Here is a 27,324-nt window from a genome sequence, read left to right as displayed (position 1 = left end):
TTACCATTCTCTGATTACGTTTTTAATGCTGGCTCTTTAGTATTTCTTCGTTTTTGCTTTTTTTTTTTTTTTTTTTTTTTTTAGTTTTTAAAGGGCTTTTTGTGTATGTATTTATTAGTATAAATGCCCTGATTTCTAAACATCAATGTAGAGTCTAATTTGTTTAGAGAAGGAAAACTCAGGAAGACAAGGCATACATAGTAGATCAAGTTTGTCATTGATTTAAGGCTTACTAACTATGAATATTATTTTCATGATTCTGTTGTTGTTTTATATACTCCTTTCCAGATATATGACATATTAGATAGTTTTAGAAGCAAAATATTTTGCAAATATTTAAGATGCTAACATTCTATGGAAGAATAAAAAATGAGAAATAAAAAAAAATCCCAATGAAATTACTTGGCCAGAGCTCAGATTTTTGTGTTTTATTTTATTTTAAATAAATATTGTTATTTAATAAGAAGAAAGTAACTTTTAAAATACCAAGAATTGAAGCAGAAACTTTCTTCTTAAATTTAATGCTTATTTCATACACTTGACTAAAGTGTACAAAGGGAATTGTTAGGCTTTATTTTGTAGTTACTCTAATTCAGTGTACCAGTGTGGAGGAAGAGAATGTTAAAGAAATATATAAAATAATCATATTATATGCTAAAGGTTGACATTTATGTAGTGGGATGGAGAAGTTTAAGAAGAAAAAGTAGTCATGAAGTTTGTAAATGCTAATTGTATTTTGTTAAGGCAGTTTGAGTTTATTTTCTCTCTCTCTCTTTTTTTTTTTTTTTTTTTTTGGCGGCTGGCCCATCCAGGGATCTAAACCCTTGACGGTGGTGTTACAACACCATGCTCTAACCAACTGAGCTAACTGACCAGCCCTCTGTTTTCTCTTTTTAAGTTGGTATTGCATGTATTTAAATTCTGTACTAATTTAGCAACTGCATTATAGAGCAAAGTTGTTGCAGTGTTGCTTTTTTTTAGAAGCTGCTTAAAATAATTGACTTCACCTTTGCCTTAATAAAATTATATTAGCAGGAATTACTTCATTTGTGAAAGTTTCCCTTTATGAATTTGTGGCTTTTGGTCTAAGTGTAAATAACCTGGGTTTCTTGGTCTCTGCTAAACAGCCCGACAGTGATGGTTTTTTGGACAGTTCAGAAGAAATATACTACACTGCAAGATCTAATCTGGTATTTCTCATCTTCTGATTTTCTTTGTCAGCATTGTTTTAGTCTTGTTTTTTCTAAAAGATCAAACATTTTATCCAATTTTAATGAACCAGTTTAAGCATTATTTTATAAGTAACTGTCATTTAGCAAGCTTTCATTTATTAAGGATTATAACAATTTTTTCCCATAACAAATTAAATAATATATCTACTCAAATATAATACTGTAGTAATAAATAAAAAGTTTTTTCCCTTTTTATGAAAAATGTTAATTGTAATTTTCTCACTTAAATATGAGGTCTGTTTTTTTTTTTAGAAATGACATTTTCATATAAAAATGTCCAGTTTTAATGATGTGACTTGTTCAAATGAACTAGAAACCATTTATATTATATAATAGCCATTTTATATGTGTAAATATTCATATATTTTATACTATTCATGTTACATATAATATATAGTTATATATTGTTCACATATTTTACATATAATATATAATTTTTAAAAACAATTTATCTCTATTAACAATGAAGTCATTCTCAGATGAAATTTTAATTTTGCAGCATTATAAAATTTTGATTATAAAGCATCCCTGAAGTTATAAATATTAAGTGTGTCTTACCACAACATAAGAAAAAAATGGGAAATTAATTCTAGTAAATATTAAATAGTACTTTTAATAGCTGTTATTAAGTAAATAGTTCTTTCTATGTTTGTGGCTGACCAGAGCCCCAACTTGCTCCCATGTTTGCGCTCAGATTTCACTTTTAAGTGGAATTTTCCTTCTCTTTTCTTTTTCTCTACCTTAATAACATATCTCTTTTTGATTTTAGTTGCTTAAGTGATTCTTTATATAAATTCTTAAATCTATGCCTTCTAACATTTGTAGAACATAAAAAATATTTTAGATGTAATTTCTTTTTTTTAGGGAAGTTACTGTATTGTTAAGCAGAAAATAGTTATACATGTAAAGTCTTAGCCATGCAACAAAATATATGATGGATTACCAGAATTTTGCCATGTGGCAGCTGTTAGTGAGGGGAGGCTAACACATATTAGGTACTATAGCGATCAGAGAAGAAGAGCTTTTGGGCAAATGTGGCTTATCTGGCTTCTGGGAGGGACTAAGACTGATTTCAGTATTGTGCAGGAACCATTCTAGATTCTTCAAGAAGAGAATGGACAGCTGCTTGCTATGTTTCATGGGAATTAGTGTGGCAACAGTTGTTGGCACAGACCACACTTTTGAGAGATCTCAGGTAAAGAACAGAAATTATGAAACTGTCATACTACTACTGGAAATATGGGATTAGCTCAAAGAGGTGCATTTAAGTCACCAAAGAAGAAATGATATAAGAACACATGAAGCATATGTTCCCACGTAGTTAGGTCTGAAGAACGAGACAGTGAGAAAAACTAGTTACCACTGGGGCTGCTGCCTGTGTTTGGCAGTCGGGTAGAACCAACATTGGAGGGAGGTAGAGAGGAAGCAGTTGAAAAGCTAGGAGAGTCAATAGAGACAGTCTCTCAGAAGAAAGAGGCATGTGCCAAATGGCCTAGAGAGGCCAGAAAATATGAGCAATGAGAATTAATCGTCATAGGGGGCAAGTGAGATAGAGTGTCTGAAGAACAAACTGTCCGTGATTTCTGGACTGAAAATATCTTCTGAATTAGAAGTATGTAGGCTAAACAAAATTTGTTGTGAACATAATAGACCACAGAATCAAAAGTTTAAATTGACTGTAGTACTGATTAATATTCTCCATGCAGAAAAGATAGCAACAACAAAAACAGAAACATAATACTTTGGAATTACAAATACTCTTTTCTGTACCACGTGTGGAGCTAGCGTAGTAACTTGAATAAGTTACCATATCATGGCTCTGTTCCCCAGAACTGCTCCTAACCCTCCTCTCCCACCCTGCCCTGTAATCAGGAGTTTCTTGTGATACAGGGCAGCAGTTGACCAGGGGGCTTGTGACAGAGGAGGGCTTTAGGGACAATTGTGGATAGTTCTGGCAGAAGAGAGATGAATGGAATATTTGTTAGACTGTACAATTTATAAAATCAACCTTAAAAAGCTCACTCCAAATGATAACAAAAACTCACATTTATCTAGAGGATTTTATATACAAGTGTACTTCAAAAAGTTCATAGAAGGACTCACGTTATCTTTTAATTCTATTTTTCCATGAACTTTTAGAAGTGCTCTCTTAGGCTTTATTCTAAATACTTTAAATATATTAACTTTTATCCTTGTTTTACAATTGAGGGGATTTAAGATACAAAGATGCTGAAATTTGTTATTCTTTAACTAAAAATAACAGCAGAGCTGGGATTTGACCTGAGCAACCTGGCTCAGGAATTCCACCCTAAACCACTGAGCTGTATTGCCCCTATCCAACATCTTCAGCATTTTTTTTTTTTTAACTAATACTGGGCTTCTTCTTTCTTTCTCTCTTTTTTAATCAATATATGTGTCCCACAGATAATGTTTTTGTGTGGTAAAATACACATAACACAAAATTTATTATTTTAACCATTTTTAAGTGTACAGTTAAGTGGTATTAAGTACATAGACATTGTGCAGACATCACCACTATTCACTCCAGAGTGTTTTTGTCCTCCTTACTGAAACTTCATACCCATTAAACAATAACTCTCCATTTCTTCTTCCCCACAGTCCCTGGCAACCATCATTCTATTTTCTGTCCCTGTGAATTTGACTACTCTAGGTACCTCATATAAATGGAATCACAGTATTTGTCTTTTTATGGCTGGCTCACTTTACTAAGCATAATGTCATAATATCTTTAGGGTTCGTCCATGTTTTGTCACGTGTCAGAATTTCCTTTGGAAGACTGAATAATTTTTCACTGTATTTAAATACTACATTTTTTAATCCATTCATCCATTGATGGACAATGGGTTGCTTCCACCTTTTGGCTACTGTGAATAATGCTTCTATGAGCATGGATGTACAAATATCTGTTTGAGTCTCTGCTTTCAGTTCTTTTGGATATATAACTAGAAGTGGAATTGTTGGATTAAATGGTAATTCTATTTAATTTTTTCAGAAAACATTGTACTGTTTTCCACAGCAGCTACATTTTTCTACATTCCTAACAGCAATGCACAAGTGTTCCAGTTTCTCCACATCCTCATCAACCACTTGTTATTTTCTATTGTTTGTTTGTTTGTTTGTTTTGATAATAGTCATCTTAATGGGTGTGAAGTGTCCATAGTTACTTCAGTCCCCTAATTCTTGGTGCAGTTGGCACCAAGATGATAGCCCTAAATCTTTTGGACCTAGAAGAAACATTTACCCCCTTAAAGAAGTTGCTGCTTTAAAGTTCCATGTTATCAACAACTTCTGGCTGTTTTAAATGTGTATTCATTTTACGATTTTGTAAATGAATTTAGAATATTATACCTCAATTTTTGTTGCTACCAAGAAGTGACTTTAAAAAAAAAGATAATAATAAAAGAAGCCAGAAGAATGAAGCTTGATTTTTAGGCCTGGCAGTCAGTAAGAAAAGTTTTTAAATTTTAGAAGATGCTTGAGTTTAAAAAACAAACAAAAAACTCACTGTTGTGTGATAATTAAGTAGTTTAAATAGTGAGAGTTTTGCCCTTAACTATAAAAATGGGTTTATCTGATCTACAAAATGCTCTTTAGATTAAAAGATTATATTACACATCTGTCTTAGCTGATGCTTTTTTTTTTTTTCTAATTTGCCTAGTTTTACTGAATATTTTGGCCTGTATACCAAAAAAAATATATTGAAAGTTGGTTATATGTCAAGCACTATGTTAATTGCTTTGGAGAGACATAGGGAAATAGCAACATAGTCATAGCTCTGAAGAAGGCTGTAGTATACCTAACCTGCTGATATTCATTTCCAACCTTGCAGTACAAAAGTCATGTTATTCAGTTTGAGGCTCCTTGGTCTGCTTTTTTAGTCAGAATCCTGCTTGGTCGCTTAATGTTCTGACCCCACTTGCTTTTCTGACTTTTTAAGAAATAAAAAAATCTTTGAATTATCCTGTATTCACTCCCTCTTTATTTCTGTAAATCATCTACCACATTAAAAGATATCTTTATAATGACCCTGTTCTTGCCATGATTTTCTCATTTTTTAATGAGAAAAAATTTCTCCCATTCTTTTTTTTTCTTGGTTAAGATATATTGCTAAAGTATTTTTTTCTTTTGTGTTTTTGTAGCCAACTGTATCAATTCTGTTGCCTTTCTGCCATTTTTTCATCAGGTATAGACTTTGTAATCTCCCAAAGGGACTGAAAAAAAAAAAAAAACCAGAATAAGATTTTTTTGATCATATATTTTCCTTTTCCAGTGTTCTGCGTTACATCATTTGTTCTTTTTCAGTTCTTTCCCACACCATGTTTTTTTAGAAGCTCCATTTTAGGTTTGGAAATACTCCCACATTCACTTAAAAGTGACCACTGAAATTAGGACTTTCTGACTCAAAAAGATATTTAATTAGGTTAGGATAACCATCTTGAACTTTTGTTTGAGCCTTCAGGTTGAATCAGTACTAGGTTATTGCATGTTTATAATCCATGTTATTACTTATTTGACTTTGCTGTGTAGTTAAACATTTTCATTCATTAATAACTTGAGGGCTGATTAACACTACTAATTTTTTTTTTTTTTTTTAATGCTGGCTTGCTCACACATATTCTTATTTAGCTTATTAAGGATGGTCATATGATACCCTCTTGGGTTATTTTGAGTATTTTTCCAAGCTTAATATTGGTAGCGTTTTTCTAATATGGAATAGCTTCCAAATCCTTCTTTTAAAGAGTTTTAGATCCTCTGAAGATACATAAATAAATACTGACTTTGTTATGGTTTTACTTTTATTCTTTTCTGTTTTGTTTATTTATTCTCATTTTTCTTATCTGACTTACTGTCGGAATTCCTGTCATATAATAGGTGCTTGGTAAATAATGGTTGTATTAAATGAGATTAGACACTTATTAAAAGGATTTAGCATAATACTTGATGATATGCCTAGCACGTTGTTTTTGTTCCATGGTTGCAATAACATAACTTGATTTAGAAAGAAGAAATTATTGAAGAATGAGCCCCTTTCAATTTTAGCTTTCCTGGTAGGACTTGGGATATGACACATTTAATCATCAGAACTTGGATCTATATAGCACTTCTCCCCAGCCTGAATGTTAATTCTATATATGAGCCTATGCTCAATTTTCTATTAAAATATTGCTTTAAATATTTTATACACTTCTCTTACCTTCCTAAGTATAGTGCTCATCTTAATTAATTTTCTTTTTTTAAATCATTATTATCAGCCTTCTAAACGTCATGTATTAGATGAACTGAGCTGGATATTCTTATAACACATCTGTGTTTATATAACAGAAGTCATGGCCACTCACTCTGCACAAATGTGTGCTTTTGGAAGCTATTGTTTGGTTAAAGTCTTAAAAGATTATATTGGCTACAAATGTTGCTTTTCTGGTAGGGGGCCCAGTTATTTAAAGCTGAAGGAAACAAACTGGAACTTAGAAGTTTATCTGTAGAGATTAGTATTTCTCTGTACTATTTCTCTTTACTGAATACCAAAGTTTAAAGATTCCTATGTAAAGTCATGACCACTCGAATTGTGCAGTATAATTATTGTGTGGCAGTCTTGTGGTGACAGTGATCTTATCCTGTTAAGACATATCATTATAAATTAAAGAGAACAGGTGTCCTTTTTCATCAGAATTTCATGTGATAACAATGTGACATTGGACTAATCTTTTTTGTTTATGATGTGTTATCTTTTCTGTCACTGGTAAGAGCATTTACTATTATGCATGAAAAAGCGCAAATGTTGAAGAAGAAAAAATTTGAGGCTTGCCTAAACCAGGATTTGGATTTTTCTTTTCATCAGATATTTTTTTGACAGGTCTTAGAGTACTTAAATTTTAAAGTGCTTTTCTCTTAAATATAATGTATTGTTTAGAATCCTTATATTCCTATGCTCAGTATTTTTCTGATCTAGAATTACCTTTGTGCGTCTCAACAAGGCTGAGGTGTTAGTTATCTTTTTATAGGAAATTAAACAATTGGCATTTGAATTAGCGTTTATTTAGGGTGCAGTCAGTGTGTGCTAGATACCATGCTGTGGTCTACCTAGGCTGTAGGGAAGGAAAATAGATTTGAGCATTTCTCTTTGAGGAGATCACAACCTGGATATATTTCTACAGACTTGTAGATAGATTAAAATGCACTGTAAGTGCTAGAGGAGATCTATGTGTTAAATGTCGTGGAGACATGGAGAAGCCTGCAGATATCTTCCTGGACAGTCTTGGAAGGCAGCTCCAAGGTGACTTTTGCATTAATCCCTAATCATGTATCTGACAATGTCTTGTAAAAATGAAAAGCACTTTAAGTACACTATATGCGACTAAAAATAAAATTCACTTAAAATGTTAATATTCCCCCTTTATAGTTAAAAAGGTGTTTCAAAGTGTTTTTTTAAAGGGGGAGAAAAGGCAGCTTTACACTTTCCAGGGTTGTTGGAAAGTACATTTAGTTTTCTCAAGAAAAGAGTTTGAGTTGACCACATATATTGTTCATCCCTTTAAATTTTAATTCTTAACACTCTGCAATTCACAGCATTCAGTGGAAATGTTTAAATAATTGAGGAACTGCCTTAATATTCATTTGAAGTTTTGCTATTTTACTCTTTAAAAAATTCTTAAAAGTCCTTCGATGCAATTTACAATCGTGTACAAGTTCACATATATAATTTACTTTAAAAATAGTACCAATTTTATATCTTTAAAAAATTATTACTTGCATGAAGCAGCAATAGAAATATGTGAGTCTATATACATAATTATTTCAGATCCTATATACAAATGAAACCAAGACTTTATTGTTGCTTATTCTCTTTTCTGATTATTTTTGCATCATTATAGCTTGAGAATAGATACCATCTTTTTTCTTTCTAAAAACTGGTTTTTACAAATGTTAGTTACAATAGTAATGGCCATAAATGAAACTTACGTATATTGTCTGGACGAATTCCCAGAAAAATACTTAATTTAAATAATAAAATACTTAAATCAGGTCTATAGACTTCTGAAGTCTTTTATTTATTTTATTTTATTTTTAAACAAGGATATGCACATTTATTTGTTCAAATAAATACATGAACTGAATAACAGATGAATAACAAAATACTGTAAAAGTAAGGCTTCAAATTTTCACAAAAACTGGAGATGTAAAACATTGGAATATACATATTTCTTTTTATAATCTCTACAGTTGTTTGAAATAGCTCTCTAAAGTCTTCCAAAAGCATGCACATATCAAATTAATGAAATCTTTTATTGTTAGAAGTCCTACCATGCCTTCTTTTTAAGAACACATAGCAATACAGATTTATTTGGGGTTTGGGGGGTTATCTTTTTAAAATAATACATGTTAGTGTATCATGATAGGTGATATACTACTATTTTCCTAAATATTTTATTTTGTACTATTAGGATCTACAACTAGAATATGGACAAGGACACCAAGGTAGTTACTTTTTAGGTGCAAACAAGTAAGTAAAGTTCTTCTAAAAATTAATTTAAATTCAAAAGTAATTAAGTTGCCTTTAATATTATACTTTAATATTTAAAGTAGTTCATTGTACTGGTAGATATATTTTACAATATACTTTTAATTTTTTTTCCATTATTTTCTTGCTCGCTTTGTTAATAATGTTCATAATGGGGAGGATCAACTTGAATTTTTTATATCAAGCTACTTTGCTGATCTTGTTATAGAAAACTAAGTACGTTCTGACTGAAGACAAATATGTTTCAGCAGTTGATTTATTTCTAAAGTTGACCTGTTTATTCCTTACAAAACTTGCTTTCATATATCGCCCTCATGAGTTGGCCACTGAAAACAACTGGAGTAATTCACACTATTTAGAAATCTTCATCTTAAAAACTTTTAGCTATTAGAGTCTTAAAAAGTAGATAGTAGTTAAAATGTGTCTGAAGTCTTAAAAGTTATTAATTTATTCTCAAAATGCATTCAATAGTTATTCAATGCCTACTTCATACCAGGCACTGTCTAGGTGGTAGGAGCACAGTGGTAAAAAGGCAGCTTACAAACTTTAACAGTGTAAGTTGTCCATTAAGTTGTCCATTAACACCAGAGTTAACAAGGTATGAGACAGGGCTCTGCTATTCCCCTTAGGCTCTCATTTCTTGACTTCAAGGATAAATTATTATTATAAAATCTAATTTATAGGGGAATGTTATTTAAATTGCCAAAATCTTTCAGCAATGTAGATATTATTTTAATAAGAATAACTTAAAATTTCAAAATATAATTTTAATTCTATTGGAGAGTTGAGACATATGTATTCCCAGTTAAGTTAAGCAGTTGAGAAAAAGACTAAAAAAAAGCTTAGTTTTAAGGATAATAATGCAAAATCATGTCTGTCTTTTTTAATAAACTTACTGTTTAGTTTTTTACTTAAATATACTCTCTTTTCCCAGCACAGAGAAAAGGCTTTGAATGATGGCCTAGAGAAACACATTAGTTTTGATTTAAGCTGAACTTCAGTTAAAAACTATGAGGGTTTTTCTTTATATTATTATTATTATTATTAGCCTTGATAATATTATTAAGCCTTAGTTATTATTGTTGTTATTATCCTTATGTTTCTTAAAGTGGAAAATAAGTGGAAAACTTCCCTCGTGGAAAAGTGAGATTTTACCCAAAGAGTAACTACTTGCTACTTATAAATTGTCCTAGTTTGTTGTGGGACAACAAGGGAAAACTTGTCTCATAGTGGGTTAGAAGATATAAAATTCTGAAGTGTTTTTTATATTATTTTTTTCTAAATATGAAGTTGCTAGTTTTAAGAACCTATTTTAAGAGACTGAATAATTGAAAAAATATTTCATTTACTTTTTTTTTGGTCCATTTAAAATACATTTAGAAATTTATACTTGCAATAAACAAAAAAAATGACCCATCACTAAATGTTTTTCCAGATTCTTAATTCCCGTTGCCTGATTTCTGATTGTTAGACATTTTCATAGTATATAGTTACTTTGGCTAGGTAAAATGTTAATAATTTGCCCAACCTTCATTTTTTGATTAATTGGATCCCTGCTTAAGGAACTGTATTCTATATAACGAATCATTGGCAAGGTAGGTTGGCCAAAAGTTTGACGTTTGGCTGTGTTTCGTGTATAGGTATATACATACATGTGACCTGAGCATGGATGTAGCACTTCTCTTGCCGTATTGATATGTCTGCTTTATTCTTGTGCAGTGTTTTAAAACTCACAGGATTTCCTGCTTTCTCCATAGGTGATCAGGCAGACAGATTTCCGTTTATGGGTTTCTACCTATTGCAGACCATGCAGGAACTAATTAGAATTAATTTTTCTTTTTTGTGTGTTTTGACTTATACTGGATTATTGCCCTTTCTTTTGAATTTTGATAGCACTAGGGTCAACTTTTCTGACCATTTGCTTTAAAACCAACAAAATATTATTTTTAAAAGAAAACTGTTTCTGATTTTTTTAACGTAGAGCAAAAATTCTAATGATAAATTTTCTTCTAATAACTTAAATAACAGTGCAAAAAAGTAAATTGAATTACATAATTTCTGGCACAATTGAGCATAGTAGTAGTTAATGCCAGATTCGGAGTCACTACTTTCCTTTTGTATAAACTATGTGAATTTAAGAAACTCACCTACATTTTCTCTTATAAAATGGGAATTATGATAGTACCTGCCCCATAGAGTACTAAGAATGGATGAAATAATCATTGTAAAGCAGTTAGCACATTTAGGACTTAGTAAATACGTACTAGTTGCCCTTATTTAGAGTAGTTACTCAGTAAATAATTGTCGATTTTAGGAGCAAGTAAATAATACGAGTGAATAAAACTGGTTTTCAGTTTTAGAGAAATAGAGTTTTTCATTTTAAAATATGATCAGGGCAGTACTTACAAACTGTTTTAGGTCAGTTAGGCAATTTTGAAAGGTTTTAGTAACCTGCAGCACAGATTCCTTAGCTAATTCAAATATTCTAAGTATTTTGGTGGTGGTTTTAGACTTCTCCATTAACAGTTTATTCACTTCATCAATTAAATCTCTTTGTACATTGTTTCATTTTTAACCTTTTCAGTAAAATTTCCTAGTCATTTTAGATTGATTGAGTAATTCAGTATCTAAGGGCACTATTTTTGTTTTGTTTTTTACTTTTTAAAAATTCCATCGTAGTAAAATTCAAGTGGACTAGTGAGCAGTGACATTATTTATTGTGTAGCACTCAATCTTGGTGAATAAATTAGTATCACATTTTCTCCAGTGCTCTCAAATTCAGTATTTACTGTAGACAGACCTTTTAGCAAATTTGACCATGTTTCATTTTCTCTTTTATAAAGCCTAAAAAGTAAATCATGCATTCTACTTTTCATTAAGACTTTATGAATTCTGTAACTTTAACAAAATATCATAATACATAGTAGGAGATTTATAAATAAATGAATAAAAAATGTATATGCATCCTTTGGGTCATAGGCTATCTGGTTTTCTGTGTTCACTTATTCACCCTTTCTCTTATTGCTAGAGAACTCCCAGGAAGATTCTTTTTAAGTCAAATGCCATATAAATCTAATTAAATATGGTAACTGAAAGTAAAACTACATTTTAAATTCCCTTTCTAATTATTTTCAGATTCTTTTATTCTCTACTGAGAAAGAAATGCCTCAGTAAGAACTGTCATGCTCTTAATAAAATTTATTATTTACATCTTCTAAAATGATATAAAAGCCCACTGTGCAGTTCAGAGACATTATGTTTAATTTGATAAAATAGTTTAAAGCAGCGCTTCTCAAATTTTGTTCTCAGGATCCCTTTACAATCTTAAAAATTATTGAGGACTCCAAAGAGCTTATGTTTATAGAGGTTATAAACTATCAATATTTATATTACTGGAAATTAAACAGAAATTTTTAAATATTAATTTGTTTTAAAGTAATAATATACTCATTATATATTATCATAAATAATATGAATTTTTGTGTTTTTTTAAAATTCCTCATCCTTAAGTATCAGTTCAAATGCCACCTCTTTGCAGTGCCTTACTTATGACACCACTGACTTCTCTTATGAGACTTAGAGGCAGCCAGTAAGTCAATGCAATACAGCAAACTTTTTATTGAGGCCCACCAATAAGTTTTTAATGAAAGTAGCTATTTTTTTCTGAAATAAAATAATATTAGTAAGAAAGGTGGCATTGTTTTATTTATTCTTTTTTTTTTTTTTTTTTTTTTTTTTGCAAATCTCCTTAACATTGTCTTAATAGAAGACAGCTAAATTCTCATGTTTGCTACTGCATTTTTCTGTTGTGATATCACACAGCTTGCAGTCTCTGGAAAACTCCAGTGTATACTCATGAGAAAATAAGAGTGAAAAGGGGACTATGTATTATGTAAATTGTTTTGACCTTGCAGATACCTACAGGAGAACCCCCCAGGATCCCTGAACCACAATTTGAGAAGTTCTAGTTTTAAGAAATGTTGCTTAGTCAATTATAATAAAGAAAACACTAATCAGGTACTTACTATGTTCTAAGTTACTCTTCTGAACACTTTACCTGTATTAATTCATTATATCTTCAAACACTTTGATATAAGTACTATTGGAATTCCCATTTGACATATATGGAAAGTGAAGCATAGGGAAATCAGAGTAACTTATACCCAAGGCCGTATACTGCGATAGAGGAAGCAGGATTCAGATTCAGGCAGTCTGTTTTAAACCTGTCATCATGTTGCTCTAATCCCTCTAGGCAAAAGCTCAGCCTTTGGAGAGCTTTGTAAATAAGATAATATTTTACTATTCTAACTCAAATTTTCTATCTGCAAAATAAGACTTGAAATTAGTGTATGGTTTTCCCATGTTATTTACAACTCCAGATTTATAACTTGGTCATTTTTTAAAACTTACATTGTTATTAAGTGGGCCTAATTAAGATTTTGATGGCAAAAAGCTATTCTATTCATTGCTTACAGCCATACCTTTCATTTTTGTGGTTTTATGTTTTGATAATTCTAAGGGCAGTTTATTTCAATATGTATTAGGAGGGGGAAATGATTAGAAGGTGCTACTGTATAACTTTTAGGTAGAATAAATTTTCTGCTGAATCACTTTTATCCCAGTAATTTATCAATAACTCTATTTCTCTCTATCCCATTAGCTTTGAGAAGGCTATTTAGGTTTTTATGCTTGAAGAGTATAATTTAGGAGTTATGCTACGTGAACTTGCAGTGAAAAGAAGTAAGGGAACTTCAGGAATGCCCTAAGTTCTCTCTTACATTCCTGAAAATTAAAGTTTTATACACTGCTCCTAATGGTAAAATCCTCGCACCTGGTCTGATACAGGCTTAGTCTCCCAAAAGTGTAAATGTGTTTGCCAGTGCACCACTGGAGAACAAATACTTCAGGTAAGTGAGTGTCTTCCGTGAAAGCAAAGTGCTACTACATTCATGTATTCACATCACATGCATGCATGCTTCTGCAGAGAGATCCAACATGTTGAGTTTCATTTTGTAGGATTGCCTGAGAGCATGATGTTTTTTTAAAGTGTGTCACCTTCCTTATTTTAAGAAAAAGAAAATATAATTTCAGGTGTCAGGTATAATATTCCAGGTAAAATTCAAATCCTGGAAACCCCTGACTATGACCCTGCAATTATTGTTTTGTCAGTACTGTTGTGACATTTCATGGTGGGTTGTCTTCTGTTTGAATTGGTATTTTTCAGTAAACATCAGGATTTATTTTGTTCATTTAAAGTACATTAAAAAGATTAGCAACAGAAAATAGAGGAATCTCATTAAATATAACTTAATGTTTTATGGTACACAGGTGATCATTGTAGCAAATTTTTAGTAAATGGTAAAAAAAAGTCATCGTTCAAAAAATATGTGGGTATGGTTAAAATGATAAAAGTGTATACTTGGGGGAAAATATATATATATAGACTTTGTATTCCTTTCCTTATTTATTCACTTTTTTTTTTTCTCTTAAGGAGTCTTTTGAAGTCCGTTGAAGAAGAATTACATCAGCGGTAATTTTAACTTTTAATTACGCTTAAAAGACTTTATACTCTTTGTCACAGATGAGTAAGGTCAGTTTGCCCTCTTTTCTGTCATGTATCCTAAGATTGTTTTATTTAGTTTTAATTCTGAATCTATCCTATAAAGATATAGAAATAAAATTCTGTCTTACAGTAGACCTTCTTGCATTTTCTAAAGTTTCTTTTTAAGTTGTTTTAGTAAAAAGTTTATTTAATGATAACAATGGCATTATCCTTCTTGTTCTTTAGAGGACATGTGGCACATTTAGAAGATGATGAAGGAGATGATGATGAATCTAAACAGTAAGTTCTGTTTTTGTTTTTGGTAAAAAGAAAAGGTATCATTTGACCTGATTTCATAAATCTGGCAGCTTAATATTGACAGTAATTTTCATATCATTAGCAACACAGTATCATGGGTTGTACCACAGTTTCTTTCGTTTTTTCTGTTCCAGTTCTTTAGTCAGCCTGGTCTGCCATAACAAAATACCATAGACTGGGTGGCTCAAACAACTGAAAATTATTTCTCACAGTTCTGGAGGCTGGGAAGTTCAAGATCAAACTGGCAGCCGATTTGGTTCCTGATGAGGGCTCCTTTCCTGGCTTGCCAATGGCCATGTCACTGTCTTCACATGACCTTTCTTCAGTGCATGCACGTGGGGAGGTTGGGGTGGAGGGCGATCTTTCTTGCTCTTATAAGCCCACCAATCCTATAGGATTAGAACCTCACTGTTATAACCTTATTTTACCTTAATTATCTCCTAAAAAACCTGTCTCCAAATACAGTCACATTGGGGGTTAGGACTTCAATATATGAATTTGGGTGGTGGAGGGAAACAATTCATTCTATGATATTAGTTAATAAAAAAGAACTTTGGAAAAAAATAACAGACAATAAATTTTTATTATAGAGTAGTAAATAATTGATAGCTGCTGTAATTATTACTACAACTACAAAGAAGCTTATTATATGCTTGATTAAATTTCATCTGATGTGTTTCAAATAAATTCTTTAGATAAAATGTATATTTTTAAAGAGGAATATCTTCACTACTATGTATTTTTTTAAGTTGGTAATAGTTTTTTTTTCCTCACTTTTAAGTATTTATGTATGCATTGATGTTTCATCCTTTCAGTTTAGTTTTTTGTTTGTTTGTTTGTTTGTTTGTTTAAGAAAGATGCACTCGTAGTTGGGGACATAGCTTTTCCTTTCTACCTCACTACTCTGTGATCTTGGGTCAGGTCACCTAACCTCCCTGGGCCTCAATATCCTCATCTGAGAAGTTTGTGCTTGATCATCTTTTAATTCCTTCTGTTTCTAAAACTGGTAATGAGTTGTAATGAATCTTATCTTCAATTAAATTCTGCCTATAATTTCATAAAGCACATAGATAGCTTTTGATGAGCTTCATAAAGATACTTCATATCTAACAGTAGCAAAATGAAGCTTACAATGTGATTTATTTTATACTCTATCTTCTTTTCTAACCAGCTGTTGTATACATTCTCATATTAACTAATTATCTTTCAGTTGAAATAAACTAGAATTGTAGTTATCTTTTCCAGTTTTGATTACTATACAGTATTTGAAACCAAGAAAGTATATCTACCCAATTACTTCTGAAAAATACCTCATTCAATATAACCTGAACATTTCACAAAATATTTTGGAAAAAACTCATGATCTTAGAAAATGGTACTTATTTTTGCAAGTTTTTCTTCCATATTTTTGAAAAAATAATTATATTTTAGTAATGATTTATTTGTAAAATGAAGAGTTCTGATTCTAAACATTTGTGTTTTTAGTTCAACCATGAAAGCAAAAGTTCCACCTCCTTTACCACCAAAGGTAGACAAATTTATTTTTAATTTGAATTATCTGTGTGTTATTGTTCTGCCACTCTAATACTGTATTGATAGTTACTCTAGCTTATTTTCTTTTATAATCCACAAAGAAAAATGAAGTTCTATCCATGATATTAGTACATGATTTTGATTATTTTTGTTTGTCTTTTTTAAAATACCCAAGTTGTCTTGTAGTATTCATTATAAGTAACAAGTTCTAGAAATGTATACACTGAAAATGATTATATTAATGGATTAGTATTATTTCACTTGGGTTAGAAAACTCACATATTTTATAAGATTTTTTTCTCTAAATCTACAGTCTACTATTGATTTCTGAGAATGGGTAAAGGATAATGATTGATTATCATAGATATTTAATATTTAAATGATAATTTTAAGTTAAAAATACAAAGTAGAGTAATTTTCAAAAAATTGTTAACAAAATTCTTTGCCAAACAAAATTATCATAAAACAAAATAATTCCAACTGATGTTTTTTTTAAGGGTAAAATGAGTTACTATAGACAGTGGTAATGTGCATTTATTTTAATAAGTTCATATGCATAGAAGATTTTAATTATAAAATGAACTGTTTTAAAGTTTGAAATCAGGGAATTGTAAATGAGAGTCAGAGTTTTATCATTCTTGGCTCAGTTTATTACCGTATTTTGTTTTTATTTTATATTTCTGTGAGAAAATTCTACTTTACACAAGTAAATAATGCTGTACTTGCTTGTTTAGTTTTATGTTAGCAAAAGTAAAGAGATCTGAATTTCAAAGAAATAGGTGCAGAGCAATCTTCCTTATAAGGAACATGTTTGTAAGAATTTATAAATTCTCCCAACTTTCAGCTGACTGGAGGTTTTTCCACTTTCTGCAGAAAAAATTTCTCAGGCATCCCATATTGCTGTTGGTATTCTCCAATATGATAAAGTTTTAATGTTATCTTCTCCTGTGCCTGGTTTGAAAGATTAATAAGCATTATCATAAAGACATGGAATCATCTAAGAGACAGCTTAGATTAGCCTTGATAAGGAGCTGAACTTTGATTAGCTTGAATATTTAAAAGAAAACGATTCATTTAGATTGGAAGAGATCAGAAAAACTAGAATATTTTTATCTGGCAAGTCTAAGTGGGAGGCTTGTAAGGAATTAATAGGAAGACATAGAGGCCTTTTCTTAAAAAAATTGCACAGCAGCAAAACCTGAGAAAACACGTTAGTGTGCATTTTTAGGCTATATTTTAAATAATATATTAAGATGATCTGAATTGGATAGTTGAATAACCTTGAAACTCATCTGATAAATATAGTTTGAAAGCCTCTGGTATGTAATAATGTTTTCTTCAGGATAATAATTTTATGTTTAGTAATTGGTCTCCCTTTCTGTATTATTTCAGCCTAAGTCCATCTTTATACCACAGGAAATTCATTCTGCTGAGGATGATAATCAAGGAACAATCAAGAGATGTCCCACATCAGGGAGCCCAGCAAAACCATCCCAAGTTCCACCTAGGCCACCACCTCCCAGGTTACCCCCACAAAAGCCTATTGCTTTAGGTAATGGTGGAGAGTGACGTTATACGTGTTACCAGGTTTTCTTTCATATTATGTGAAAAAAAAATGAAGGAAATCTTTCTTTTTAGAGATTATTTGAAATTCCTTTGAGGTAGGAGGGAAGGAAGGCAGTGGCTTTGGAGATGTTTTCTGTTTTTTGCCTCATGATTCAAAGTGTTTTTACGACAGAATTCCCTATTACCCTGTCTGGGATATTTTGCCCCTTGTTTTGCATTTTATATTTAGCCTTCCCTCTTTTGGAGACAAGTTTATGCCCATTCATCATTTAGTTTCAGTGTAGAAACAATAGAAATTAAATTATGAACAAACAAGGAAAATGTATTTTGGTTCTAAGCTACTTCTTTTTTAGAAAAGAAGAGGATACTTGGGGGTACTTTGTCTAACTCCTTTATTTTATTTCACTTAATTGTTTTTAGAAAAATGATTGTCATTGTTTGCTAAGTGTTTGCCTCCAAATTAATGGTAGAAGCTGCTGTCTTAACACTGTAAGATTTCCTGTCTTTTCTAAAAGAAGCAATTAAGAAAAGAGCAAACTAAACTTTCTTGGATAACATAATATAAATTACCCCTTTCCTTAAAGTAGTTATGAATTCCTTATTTCTTTTTAGTCTCTTTAATGTAAACAAATACGTGTAGTTAGATACAAACTGAATTTAAATTTGCCTAATATGCCAGAAGTAAAGCATATATACATACGACTTCTTACTTCAGTACTAAATATTCTTATTGGACAATCCCAAATGAAAAATTAAACTATCTAATAGAAATAATTTTTCTTTTCTACTTGATAATTTTCTGAATGAAAATTTTCATGAAAATTTGTTGTTTTTCAATATATTTAAACATATCTTATTGAAGGAAATGGAGTGAGCTCTTTCCAGTTAAATGGTGAACGAGATGGCTCATTACATCAACAACAGAATGAATACAGAGGCACAAACCTTTCAAGGAAAGAAAAGAAAGATGTACCAGTAGGTATTGATATTTATAAGCTCTACTTGTATTTGTTTCATTTTTCACTAAAGTTAGTGGTTTCACACTTATAATTAGTGAAACTAGCAGTTGTATATTTTACAATTACTATGTTGACATCTTAGTGTATTAATTATAATGATGAATAGATTATTTAAATCTTGAGAAAAAGTAACTTTGCTATGATAAATTTAAGTGATAGCTTTCTGTTGTTTAACTTTTTTAGACCAATTTGTTATTTAGTGTATCATAAAATGTGATCTTCATACAGGCAAACACAGGATTCTTATGATTATTCACAAAATAACTATTATTTTCATTGATGAGAATTGATTCTTAGAAGTTTCTCTTACAGTCTGAAGAAGTTATGGAAAGAAGGACATAGATAAGGAAAGCAATAGCTTCTACCCCAGGACAGATTTCTAACTAAAGATTACATAATTAGTGATATTATTGCTCTTATGCAAAGAAGATAGATAACGGGGGAAATTAAGATTATGTTCTAGCAGATATATCACTCCCAAAAGGTGAAATTAGCCTTAGTAGTTATACTTGTCACAAATATTAGATAAAACGCTATGACATAACTATTAAAACTTAAGTATTATTTATCAGGGATCATAAGAGATGAAAAATCTTAAACATTTGTAGAGAATTGACTCTTGATCACTGGAAGACATTCATCTATCGTCATAGAACTTAAAACAACAGCAAAAAAATCCTTAAAATCCCCAGTACTTCAACAAATATCAGTGATATGAGAGTATTTTTTGAAGTTTTTATATATACTAATACTTGTAATTTTTATAGAAATTTGTAATATATTTAATGTTTTTTATGCACATATATTCCATGGTTTTGTGTAGTAAACATCACTAGAGGCTTTTGTACTATATTTAACTTTTTAAAAAAGATTTCACTATAGAATATGACATGATTTTTTAAAACTTAGTTAAGGCATTTGACTGGGATTATCCATTGTAATTTATGAAATTTAGGACACTTTTAACAAAAGTGTAAAATGTCCTTTGGGGATGAGCAGTGCCTTTTTGCTTTCATCAGTTTGAATTTTAGTAGTCCTGCTAACCTAGTATACAAAACTGCAGCTTAATGCCTGCAGCACAGTACATAATAGCCTTTGAGAGATGTAAGCGTTTTTTATATATGCATTTTTAATTCACTTTTTCTATTGCCTTACTTCATTAGGATAAGGAACAGTGTCAGTAATTTTGAAAGAAGTACGTTTATGGCTGTGTCATAGGATAAACAGTATCCATGATATATTGATCATGATTACAGTTTGTGCAGCTTCTTGAAATTTTTACAGCCAGTTCTGTTAATGCTTAAATTAAATTTGAGATTATAACATTCAGAAATCCCTAATTAAAAATGATGTTTTGCTAAGATAGATGGTACCAGATAATTTAAGGACATCAGTATTTTTTAAAGTACATAAATTATTTGCAAAATGGAATAAAAAGTTATCAGAAATTGGTGGCAATAATATGATGCTGTACATTCTCAAAAGAGTATCTACAAAGTAAAACATCATATCTTAATTTCAGAAATGTCATTTTATATTTTTGTTTTATATATATGAAATCAACTAACAGCTTTTTTGTTTTGATTGCATTGTTTAAATGATTCTGATTTATATCAGATTGAGGAAAAAATTAGAATGTCATTTTTTTAAATACTCTTATTAAGATTAACCTTGAAAGAAATGTAGACTTTCATAAAATTCATGTTTAAAGTATACTGTAACCCAAGGAGATTCCTTCTCTGGGGACAGTTCATATACTCAGGAGTGTGGCCCCTTGGAAAAATATCTGGCATTCTTGAGGATAATGTGTGTGAGTGAATGTGCTACTTTTGGTCTCATAATGTCTGTATACTCAGAGCAATGATTAATATGTTCAAATTCATCAAAATTTAAAACTTCTATTGGCAAAGCACATTGTAAACATGGTTAAGGTAATCTACGGACTAGGAGAAAATGTTTGTAATATATATAACAGATAAAGTATTCAAATCTAGAATATATAAAACTCCAACAAATAGATATGAAAAAAAAAAAAACTCAGTAAAAAAAAAAATAGGAACAGACTATTCACAGAAGAGGAAACAGAAAATAAATACTGGGTTTTACAAAAGATTTTCAACCTTCCTAGAAATTAGAGGCATGCAAATTAGTGAAAAACACATTTCTTACTAATCAGCTTGATAATATTGCTGTAAGACTATAAGGAACCAGGAACTCTCAGATATTGTTGGTGGGTGTGATGTGATATGGACACTCTGAAAGAAACTTTTACAGTCAGTGTCCACTAAAATGTAAAAGGTACAGACCACATGTAACAGTAGTTTCACTTTTCACAATAACAACATCATTCACACATTGCATAAGAAAGTACAGGGATATTCATTTCAGCATTGTGACAGTAAAAAGTTGAAAATAACCTAAATATTTAATAACAATTAAGGAATAGCTAAATAAAGTATGTCACAGTCATACCATGCTGCAGTTAGAACATATGACTGATATGGGATGTTGTCCAAGGCCCAATTTTAACGCAAGGAACAAACAGATAAACAGTGAATAACTACTTATGTTTTAAAACTCACACAAAACAGTATTTTCTGTGGGGACATGTATGTAAATACCTACAAAAAAGTCTGGAAAGCTGTACAAACACATGAGTACATATAATCGCCTAGAGAAAAGTTTGGAAGGATACATACCAAACTGGTTTTTTGGAGGGCAGGTACTAGAAATAAGTGAGCTGTGGAAGGATTGTAGGGAACTTCAGCCTTAGCTGAAATGTTTTGTTTTACAAAAAGAATGTATTTATGTAGTTTATTCAGATAAATGTGTTTGAAATACAGTATTATTATGCCAAACAGCAGCAAAAACAATGTAAAAAAGTGTAATCATGCATGTGTTCTTTTCCAGAAGCCTATTAGTAACGGTCTTCCCCCAACACCTAAAGTGCATGTAAGTACTAAATATCAAATAGGTTAGGTTTTCAAACTAAGAACAACAACAAATAATTGTTTGAGTGTGGATCTTCAGCTAGAGGTTTTGCCTTTTTGAAAGAACCTTTATTATTATCAAAAAATCTAAGATGGCTAATTTAAATATTATTTGATTACATCGTAGGTTTTCAAAATAAAATTATAAATTATACATTTGAAAGCTCCTTGATTCCAAAATTTGATAATATCTTATTTGCAGCTATGTTTGAAGAAATATGAAAAAGGCACATGGATATTCTAGGAAATATAAAATGTAGATAGGACATTTTTTCTAACATGTTTTCAATTATCAAAAACATGGAATTTTAGTACTAGAAGGAGCATTGAATGGAGCATCTTGACCAAACCCTTTATTTTGCCCATGAATAGACAAAGATCTTAATCACCAAGACCACGAAACTCCACTCAACTCAGCCAGAACTTAGATGTACTATATTATAGTCTGGAGTCGTTTTGTTTGGTTGTTTTTAATTAGACCATGCTGTCTTTATTTTTCTTGCTCTTTTTTTTAAGTGGCAAGTAAAAATTGTATGTATTTATGGTGCAAAACATGATGTTTTGATATATATATGTTGTAGCATGGCTAAATCAAGCTCTTTAACATATGTTTCACTTTTTTTGTGTGATGAGAACACTTAAAATCTACTCTCAACAATGTTCGAGTATACAGTATATTCTTATTACCTATAGTCAACATGATGTACAATAGATCTCTTGAATTTATTCTTCCTGTCTAACTGAAATTTTGTGTCCTTTTACCAAAGTCCACCGCCCCCCAATCCCCCACCCCAGTAACCATCATTTTACTCTCCGTGGATTTCAACTCTTTTGGATTCCCCATATAAGTGAGATCAGGTGGTATCTGTCTCAGTGACTGGCTTATTTCACTTAGCATAATGTCTTCCAGGTTCATCCATGTTGTCACAAATGACAGGATTTCCTTCTTTTTCTAAGGCTGTATTCCATAGTGTATATATACAGTCATGTGTCACTTAACAGTGGAGATATGTTCTGAGAAATGTGTCATTAGGTGATTTCATCACTGTACAAACATTGTAGACTATACTTACACAAACCTAGATGGTATAGCCTACTATACACCTAGGCTATATGGTATAGCCTGTTGCTCCTAGGCTGCAAACCTGAACAACATGTTACTGTACTGAGTAATGTACGCATTTGTAATGGTGGTGTTTACGTATCTAAACATAGAAAAGATACAGTAAAAATATATGAGATAAAAAATGGTGCACCTGTGTAGGGCACTTAATCATAAATGGAGTTTGCAGGACTAGAAGTTGCTCTGGAAGAGTCAGTGAGTGAGTGGTAAGTGAATGTGAAGGTCTAGGACATTACTGTGCACCACTGTGGACTATATAAATACTTAGGCTACACTATATTTATTTTAAAAAGTAATACAGTAAGTGCACTATGACATTATAATAGCTACAATGTCACTAGGTGATAGGAATTTTTCAGCTTCCTTATAATCTCTGGAACCACTGTTGTATGCGCTATCCACTGTTGACCAAAACATCATCATGCCATGCATGACTGTATACATTTTCTTTTATCTGTTCCTCTGATAATGGACACTTAAGTTGTTTCCGTATCTTGGTATTGTGAATAATGCTGCAGTAAACATGTGAGTGCAGCTCTCTCTTCAGCAAACTGATTTTATTTCCTTTGGATATATACCCAGTAGTGGGACTGCTGGATCATATGATCATGCTGTCTTTCTTAGGATTAAAATTACATTTAGTCAATGTAATTTTAGGTTATTATGGATAGAACTAGAGTTCCATTGCTGCAAATAGATAATCTAAAACCTTATGTACCACTGGTTTAGATGTCCTTAGTTTTTCTAGTTTTTAACCTCCCAACTCTACTTTTTAGCCCTTTTATTTTTTAATTAGTGGAGTATACTTTATAAATTATACTTTATACTATAAAGTATGTATACTTTATATTTATAACTTATGTTATACTTAAATTATAATTATAAATGTTTTAAAATTAGAATTTTTAATACTAATTAAAGATAATATGAAACTCTTATCTCAGGTATGCAGTTTGACAGGGAAAAGCTGATAACTATGGGAATGCCAGATAGGATCCAACTCCTGTATACAGATTAGCATAAGGCTGGGACTGGCTTGATTGTTTTGTTCTTCATTTTGTCATTTGGATTTATAGAGTTTAGCAGTACACTAAAATGCAAATTTTGGTAGCTATCTTAAAAAGTAATTATTAGGATTAGTTATACATTTTCTGCCCTATACTATAAAAACTTTTTTTATTGATCTTCTACCATCTGATGGTATTGCCAGGCCAAGTTGTTCTTTTTTGGTACTAAAATGTTAAAAAATATTACTTAGCAGGTTTCTGTTATTAAAAAGGAAATTTTAAGATATCTGTTTTGATTGTTTTGTGTTAATATTTCTGATCCGTTACAATCAATTAATGATATGTTCTTTCACCATGTTACCTCTGTGTGTGTGAAGGAAACATTTCTGCTATGAAATGATGCCCAGTGCTGTTCTTTTAAGACAGCATGTCAAATACAGAAATTTCCTCTGACCAAGTATTTTTGTCTTTTTTTCCCCTCAAGTTGTTGCTAGTGAAAGTGATTAAATAAGTAAGCTTTCTTGTATCTTGGGTATTCAACAAGAATGATAATTTCAGAATTAACATTTTGCTCTTTGAAGACAAAATGTAGAGTTCAAATGAGTGATATTATATTTTGTAATAGGTATTTATTACCTGAAACTTATAAACGTGCTTGGTAAATTAATATTAACATCAAAAAGTAAGTCTTTTTAATGAATCTTTCCAGGGAAAATAACCAGATTGCTGAGTTTTAAAAAATGAGTCTTCAACCTTTGTGATATGAAATTCATCAATTAATAACGTTTTTAGACTTATGAAACCAAACAAAAATTTCTACCTTTGTAAAGATTATGATTTCCTTTTTACCAGGGAATATTGTATTGCTTATAATAAGGGACATGTAAGTGATATTCTTATAAACAAATTATTGTTCAGAATTGGTTGCTATTGTTGCTTTGCTTAGTTGAAAAGATAGAAAAATAAAATAGGACTGAATTGTTTTTTATTTTTCTCTTAAGTAAAATAATTATACCTGGAACCTTGCTTAAGTAAAATAATTATACCTGGAGCCTTGTGGTACTGCTGTTAGGCAAATGGCTATGACAATGCATTTATTTCTGTAAATTTGAAGATGATCATAATTTCAGTGGACTATCTATAGTCTCCCACATTAAGATAGAAAATAATGACATTTTATATATTATGTTAAAGACTGTTGTTTGTCACTGCTTCATGTTGGTTATTCTTTGTTTTTCCAGATGGGTGCATGTTTTTCAAAGGTTTTTAATGGGTGTCCGTTGAAAATTCACTGTGCAACATCATGGATAAACCCAGATACAAGAGGTAGTACTATATATTTTTATCTGCTATTGTCCTAATTTTTAACTAGGGCCATAGAAGCATTTGATTTTATTCATTTTCTGAATATCTTTTTGAAAAAAAGTTTTGTTATGATTGTTTTTTAATTTTAAGGTAAATATGTTTCTCTATGCTATTCTCTTTATCTACATCCTACAGAGTTTACAATTCATTTTTTTTTTTTTTTTTTTTTTTTGTCCTTTTCGTGACTGGCACCCAGCCAGTGAGTGCACCGGCCATCCTCATATAGGATCCGAACCCGCGGCGGGAGCGTCACCGCGCTCCCAGCACTGCACTCTCCCGAGTGCACCACGGGCTCGGCCCTATGTTTCTCTATGCTATTATCAGTGCTTGGATGACAAAGTTAAAATTTTACTGTATAGTCACTATATCAATATAGTGAAATTGTGTACTCTTATGCCACCCTAGTATCCTTCAGAAATGTTTCTTCTGCTGCTACACGATGGTTCAGTATTTTTATTTTTTAGACACGGCCATTTTTGAAGGAATTTAGCTGCTGAGGATCTAAGGTCTCATGACCACTTTTGAGGATCTCTCACTTTAAAAGGAATCATAATCAAAATAGTTGTCATTGGGCACTAAGAACTGTGTCTTCTCACTATCTGTATGTATCTTAATATCTATCTATCTAAGATACACATAAAGACATATATGAATATATCTGTATATGTGTGTGTATGTACTTATACACACACATGTATTCTTATTAAATCTTCTAAAAATCTAAGGTAGGTACTTTATTTCACAGGTAGGAAGACTGACACTCAGAAAGATTTATTGTTGCTCAGCCAATTGGTGATAGAGAGCTTCCATTTAAACCTAGTTCTGTCTAACCACAAATCTCACACCATTAATCTGTCAGTACCAATCCTGAATGCTGGGCAGTTTACGAATGCTCTTGGCATTCCAACTTGTTCTCAACATACTTCAGTTTAGTCTGGAGAAGTTCTTAACCTGTTCTTTTATATCATCCTAAACACAGATCAGATAAGATCATGGCCACGCTTCCAATATCTTCTAGATACTGAGTAGTCTAGCAGATATCCAAATTTTAGTTAACTTTTCATTAGATAGTGGTCAGATCCTGATTTCTTAATGTTGTTGCTTGTAATAATAGCCCTGAAAAAATAATATTTGTAAAAATATTTTGAATCTGTATCAGCTGTTCTTGATTTACATTCTGTATGTCAGTTGTACATGACCCTCTCTTAAGGGGGTTTTAGAAAAAGGAGTTGCAGATTCTCTGCCAGTCCTTAGCACCCTCTGAGTGAAGAGTCTAGCATGCCACTCTTCAAAACCTCCCTTACCTAAAAATTTTCTTCATTGCTTTGAAGCTGATATTTACATATAGCTCAATTCTTACTCTGGAGTGTCTAATGTCTTTTTTTCATTAAAATTAAAAAGAAGTATTTACTGCTTATAAATCACAGTGATTCTTCATGTTAACACATACTTACTGAATTTTCAACTATATAAACCCTTTTTTTTTCTAGTGTCCTATTTATCAAAATCAGTTAGTGAATTACTTTTGTTATTTCAGATCAGTACTTGATATTTGGTGCTGAAGAAGGGATTTATACCCTGAATCTTAATGAACTTCATGAAACATCAATGGAACAGGTATGTTATTTTGTATATTCTTTAATTTTTATTATTTGTAAGTTATTATAAGTAGACACTAGACCAGAAATGTTTTAATTTTATGATTTGCTGCCTATTTTATTCATAAAACCTTCATGGAACATGTTCTATTTACTAGATACTAAAGATACTAAAGACAGATTCATAGGACCAGTTCTTACCCTCGAGAAGCTCATGATCTAATAGAGGAAACAGACATATAAACCAATAACTTAGAGTTAGAGTTAGATGTCACACTAGGAATGAGTACAAGTTATAGGTCACAAAGGTGGATGTCACAAGCACCTCCTGTCGGGGCATGAGAAGGAGGGGCATTTGAGGTGGACCTTAAATGACAATGAATAGAAGTTTGCCAGACACACAGAAAGAGGATAAGATGACAGCTGGAATTGTGAAACAGCATGGAAAGTATGGGGGACCATGACTGGACAATTTGACTGGAGTGTAGAAC

General features: G+C 31.3%; 1 protein-coding gene across 2 annotated transcripts in view; it reads left to right on the top strand.

The window, feature by feature from the left end:
* MAP4K3 (mitogen-activated protein kinase kinase kinase kinase 3) overlaps window positions 1-27,324 on the top strand; it is a 184,411-nt gene that overhangs the window by 133,680 nt on the left and 23,407 nt on the right. For both annotated transcript variants that reach the window (XM_063077684.1, XM_063077685.1), the window contains 9 exons: window positions 8,696-8,754; window positions 14,264-14,302; window positions 14,561-14,614; window positions 16,118-16,160; window positions 17,558-17,717; window positions 18,594-18,706; window positions 21,661-21,702; window positions 25,112-25,196; window positions 26,773-26,852. In XM_063077684.1, coding sequence (XP_062933754.1) covers window positions 8,696-8,754; window positions 14,264-14,302; window positions 14,561-14,614; window positions 16,118-16,160; window positions 17,558-17,717; window positions 18,594-18,706; window positions 21,661-21,702; window positions 25,112-25,196; window positions 26,773-26,852 — 675 coding nt within the window. The remainder of the gene's footprint in view (window positions 1-8,695; window positions 8,755-14,263; window positions 14,303-14,560; window positions 14,615-16,117; window positions 16,161-17,557; window positions 17,718-18,593; window positions 18,707-21,660; window positions 21,703-25,111; window positions 25,197-26,772; window positions 26,853-27,324) is intronic.

This window comes from Cynocephalus volans, chromosome 14, assembly GCF_027409185.1.
Source record: "Cynocephalus volans isolate mCynVol1 chromosome 14, mCynVol1.pri, whole genome shotgun sequence".
NCBI classification, from domain to species: domain Eukaryota; kingdom Metazoa; phylum Chordata; class Mammalia; order Dermoptera; family Cynocephalidae; genus Cynocephalus; species Cynocephalus volans.
Note: the sequence above shows the minus strand (reverse complement) of the source record. Positions and strands in the feature narration are given on the sequence as shown.